Source organism: Chamaea fasciata, unplaced genomic scaffold, assembly GCF_029207755.1.
Source record: "Chamaea fasciata isolate MVZ Bird 193981 ecotype frontalis unplaced genomic scaffold, bChaFas1.0.hap1 SCAF_2, whole genome shotgun sequence".
Classification (NCBI taxonomy): Eukaryota; Metazoa; Chordata; class Aves; order Passeriformes; family Sylviidae; genus Chamaea; species Chamaea fasciata.
This window is the reverse complement of record NW_027094087.1, coordinates 114,923,535-114,929,030: the sequence shown is the minus strand read 5'-3', so window position 1 is coordinate 114,929,030 and position 5,496 is coordinate 114,923,535. Positions and strand designations below refer to the sequence as shown.

General features: G+C 48.1%; 1 protein-coding gene across 1 annotated transcript; it reads left to right on the top strand.

Annotated features, from left to right (window-relative positions):
• The first annotated feature begins 3,114 nt into the window (after positions 1–3,114).
• Positions 3,115–3,807, top strand: CLDN14 (claudin 14). The gene has a single exon (XM_066177549.1). The coding sequence runs from the start codon at positions 3,115–3,117 to the stop codon at positions 3,805–3,807; it is 693 nt and encodes a 230-aa protein (XP_066033646.1).
• Positions 3,808–5,496: the final 1,689 nt, after the last annotated feature.

The following is a 5,496-nucleotide window of genomic DNA, read 5'->3' as shown; positions in this document are numbered from 1 at the left end:
TTCTAAAGAAATACCAACAAAAACAACCCACGCAGGGAAAAAAAATATAAAAAGGCTGAATTTTGATTTAATATTTGACTGGCTCAGCCCACAAGGAACATCCAAGCCACCACTCACCTGATCCCCCTGAACGTTCCTCAGCAGGGCTGTAAAGTGAGAACGTTTCCACCAGGCTGTTGATACATATTCCTGGGGATAAAAATGTGTTGGTTTTAAGCTGCTTTTGCCACTTGGCAGCCAGGAGGGGAAGGCCGGTGCCCAGCAGTGAAAGTGTTACTGAGCACCAGGGGCAGCTGGAACTGCTGAGGGAGGCACACGGAAAACATGACGCCGAGCGAGCGGCGCTAATTAACGCCGGCTGCTTAAATTAGAAAGCTTTTAATGGCTAACGTTTAAAAATAACACCTTAATGGCGCCTAAAAATAGCTGCTGCTGAGCCCCAGAGTGTTTTGACCTCCGTTGAGTTGGGGGGGTTCCATTTCCCAGGGCTGGTGGTGTAAATCACATTTTCCTTTGAGGTGTTGCTCGCCCCCGGGATCAGCTGCAAAACCTCGTGCCTGACCTCGGGAGCCTCGCTGCAAATCCACCAGAGCGAGCTGGATCCCTGCTCAGGGTGGTGGGCAACCTGTGGGTGTCCTGAGGGGGATGAGGAATTGGGGAGGATAACCTCAGCTCGTGCTCATCATGAAGGAGTGGGAGATTCCCAGGCCAGGCAAAATCAGGGATGAGGAAGGTGGTGCTGGGATTAAGGACACAGGAGACCCAAGCTCCATTTCCTGTTCGATGTCTTGGGAGATGTCTTGAGGTCCCTCATGGTCCTGCTGCGACCCAAAAAGCATGTGGAGATCTCCCTGATGCTGGAGGAATATTCCCAGGATAATTTCCCTGAGATGTGTGGCGTCCTTAGATCCAGATGCATCTCACAGAGAACAAATAATAATATAAAAAGGGAAAATACTGCTCCGTTTTCCTTAATATGGGAATCAAAGCCAAATAACCTGCAAGGCAAACATGCACGAGGACTTCTCGTGGTTGGGACAGAAATAAAATGTCTCCAGTAGTGCTGGAGGTAACAATTTGCTCCTTTGTGCTGCACTTGGCCCTAACTCATGGCCTGTCATATCTGTGATAGCTGAGAGAAATCTGCAGCCAGAGCTCCCCTGGAATGATGATTTCTGATATAAAAGCTTCTGTGATTTTCTCTGGATATGCAAATGGCTAAATTCCTTCAGCAGCCACATGAACTCAGGTGTTTTCATTTATGTGTTACATAAAGAGTATCTGAAAGGCCAGGAATTGGCAACAGGAGGAAAAACTTTCCTAAAACCAGGCACACTAAAGGAAAGTTGCTCTTCGGTTTGCTGTTCCCTACCAGGCAGCAAATCCAACCTCCCATCCCATGGCACACCCCAAACAAAAGGAATGTGCAGAAGCACAGAGTCCTCAGCCTGTGCTGTTGTCCTGCCCAGGCCATAAAATCCTTGTGTTTTCCTTTTCCCTTTCTTTCACAATGTCCAAGGGGTTGTTCTGGGAAAGATGGAGAGAGACAATTTCCAAGGGCTGGAGGGACAGGACACAGGGAATGGCTTCCCAGGAAGGGGAAGGAATTGAGCAGGAATTGTTGCCTGGGAGGGTGGGAAGAGGCTGGGATGGAATTCCCAGATTTGCTGTGGCTGCCCCTGGATCCCTGGCAGTGCCCAAGGCCAGCTTGGACACTGGGGCTTGGAGCAGCCTGGGACAGTGGAAGGTGTCCCTGCCCATGGAACTGGCTGATCTTTAATGCCCCTTCCCACCCAAACCATTCCACGATTCCATGATTTTGCTATCATGCAGAGATCAGTGAATGCCACAGGAACAGAGACCAACCCTGGCACTGATGTCACCCCAAGCACTCCAGACTCTTTGGAGACAAGTCTGAGACGATGGGAATGTGGAGCAGCTTTCACTTTGCTCCCTCTGCATCCTCCTGCTGCCCTGATGGTGTTGATTAGCTGATCCAGACGGTTTTCCTCCCTTTTCCTGCTCGGGCCAGCTCCTGCAAACACTTCCACTTTCTCCTCCTGAGCGGGAGTTCAGCACGTGCGCGGGGCTTGGCAGAGCTGAAGCCTCAACTTGTCCCTGTTTCTGAATTCCAAGCTGGATTGCGACGCAAGGGTTCTTTTCTATATTAAAATATCGGGTTTCTGCCCACACACAGCATGTGTGATGGATAACAGAGCTGGCAAGGCAGCCATTGGAAAAGGCCACTTAGCTTGGGATTTATAGGGAAGGAAGAGTTGCCATTCCTTGTTTTTCAGCTTGGATTTATACACGACCAAACTGCGAAGGTGTTGTCCCTCAGAGGCTCCAGGATGTTCGCCCGATTCCACATTTCACCCACAACCTGAAATCAAGAGCTGAAACTCCACAGATCCTACTGAAAATTATTCCCCTTTGAGTTACTTTATTGAAATGCAACCTCAAGAAATACTGGCCAGTCAGGAAAGCGCCTTTAATCCAATATTTGTTATCCTCTTCCACAGGTTTTAAATCACACTTTTTGCTCCCGACTTAGAGCAAATACACCCTTATTGTTTTCCTAGTCCTGCTATGACCTTCTGGGAATGTTTTCATCCTGTAAAGCAACCTGCAGTTCCCTACTTTATAAATCTCCTTCATTCCAAGTGTTAACACTACCTAATTCTCCGCTTTAGAGAGGAAATCATGTTTGTTTTTTTGAAGAGCCTGCTGGGAAGAGGAATATTTGCATTTCAAATATTTCTTTTTTTCCATTTCATAAATTGTCTTGAGTTCTCTTCCCAGCGGGCAGCACAAGGCTGTTTATATAAGGGAAGAGGGAAGCTTGCTTTACCCTTTCCTTCCACAAAAATACGATTAACAGCGATAACTATGCTAATTATTGCCCTCGCTGCACTTGGAATGCACCTCACTGGCTGGGAGAGGCAACGCTTTGGGGTAATAATTAACTCCTTTTCCCCTCAATTACCTTTTATTAGGAGAGCAGGAGGTGTCAGAGCGAAACAGCCGCACATCTTCCAAGAAAAGCTGGCGTTCTCCGAGGGAACCCGAGCGGAGGCGCCTCGTTAAGAGAAGCGGGCAGGACGAACACCCCCCATGGCGAGCTGGGCCTTGGAGCTGCTCGGCTTCTCCCTGAGCCTGCTGGGCTTAATCGGGACGTTAATTGCCACCATCCTGCCTCACTGGTGGCGCTCGGCCCACGTGGGCGCCAACATCATCACGGCCGTGGCCCACGTCAAGGGGCTGTGGATGGAGTGCGTGTGGCACAGCACCGGCGTCTACCAGTGCCAAGTCCACCGCTCCCAGCTGGCCCTGCCCGCCGACCTGCGCGCCGCCCGGGCCATGATGGTCATCTCCTGCCTGCTGGCCGTGCTGGCGGCCGCCGCGGCCGTGGTGGGCATGAGGTGCACGCGCTGCGCCGAGGGCAGCCCCGCCAAGGCCTCCGTGGCCGGCTCCGGCGGGATCGGCTTCGTGGCGGCCGGCCTGCTCTGCCTGGTGCCGGTGGCGTGGAGCACCAGCGACATTGTCACGGATTTCTACGACCCCACGCTTCCCGCTGGGATGAAGTACGAGATAGGGCAGGCTCTTTATCTGGGGTTCCTCTCCTCGGCCTTGAGCATGCTGGGTGGGGCCTTGCTGTGCACGTCGTGCCTCGGGAGCGGGATGCCTTTCCCGCCACATTCCAGGGCTGGAGTCTTTCCCTCCTCCAGGAGTGTCCCCAAAGGTGACCACGCTCCTTCCCTGACATCCGCGTCCCACAGCGGCTACAGGCTGAACGACTACGTGTGAGCTGCCTCGGGAATTCCGGCACCACGGAACTCGGAATTGAACTTTACCGTTGTTTATTCCATCCTTTTCATCCCAGAGGAGGGAAGGATGTGGATGCAGAGCTGCTGCCTGCAAAACCTGGGAAATAAAGGCAAAGGTGGATGAGGAAAATTAATCCAGAAACCCCAGAGTTTTACGTCCAAAAAGGAGACAGAGGAGTCCTTTGACTTTATTCAAATAAAGGGAGAGGCCATGGGGCATTTCCCCTGGGGTCTCTCCAATTTTGGAGGATGCAGCCTCCTATTTTATCCTAATTTCCTATTATCCACATTTCCCTCTCTCTTTCCCCATTGGCAGAGATACTTGAGAGTCACAGACTTCCCAAAGTGCCTAATACCTAAAATTCCCCTTTAATGTATAACCCCACTTTTAATTTTTAATTCTTCAGGAATTTATGGGTTTTCCCCATTGTTTCTTCCGTCTTTCAATATCCAGTTTCATTTATCAGCAAACCTACGGTTTGTTTGTAAATATTTTTGTTAGATATTTTTGTAAAAATTTTGCAAATAACTTCTTTTCCGTTCATCAATCAGTGGGATCCTTCCCGTTGTTTCTTTTGTCTCTCCGTGCTGGTTTTATCTACCAGCAGACCCAGAGTTTGTTTGTAAAGACAAGTCTGTCATTCCTCTCAATATATTCCCAAGGCAGCACATCCCTGTCTACCTCCAATCACGGCTTTGCAGGCAGGTAATTCGAGGGCTATTTTGTTAAAAAAAAAAATGGTTTGGAGTCCTGTGAAACAGAACTGGCCACGTCTCTTTGTTTCTTCCCCAAAAAAAAGACAAGAGTTTTCCCTAAACCCTGGAATTTCTTGGGGATACACAGTGATTTCCAGCACTGACTGCCTGCTAGGTTCCTCATTTCCATAATTCACGAACGTTTCGTCATGACAAGGTATTAATTTTGCTTTGACTTAACTTCTCGTTTGTTTTTTTTTTTACAGTCCCTTGAAATACAAATTTCAATGGCACTGTGACAGATGTATTTGACAGCCTGTTACAGCCAATATTGGAAGTGATATTACAATGTTTTGACCTGATCAAAATAAAATTTCAGCGCATTTTTGAAATGCATCACGAGGGAAATAAACCCTCTCAGTGGCTCAGAATTGGGTTTTTTTACAGATGTCAGGAATAGAATGGAACCGGACATTTGATATTAAATGTACTTTAAAAATGAAAATTAAAAAGTCTCGGAATTTGTCACATTTAGCTTTTGAGCAGATTCAGCATTCTACACAATCTATGCATTGGAGGGAGTGGAAAAACAGTTTCTTGAATCCTATTCCCAAATCCCATGTAATGAAATGTGCCCATTTCTTAGGATGAATGCTGGTATTTTGTGCCTGAAGGTGCATTAGGCTTAGCAAGGGTATTTTCATCCCCTCCAGCGATTTTTGAGGAACTTCCATTGGAGAACAAGGCACCCTCCATGCCAACACTCATGGACTGTGACTACTGCTTGTCGGGACTACCAAATCCAGACATTTCTTTCTAAAATGCTCACAAAATTCCATCATTCCGCAGTGCACTCAAACAATCAAAAATCAAAATAATGAGCTAAGGAGCCCAGCCCTCTCCAGTTCACATTAGAGCAAAGTCCAAGGCACACATGTTATGATATAAAATTATGACAAAAAAAGAGAATCAA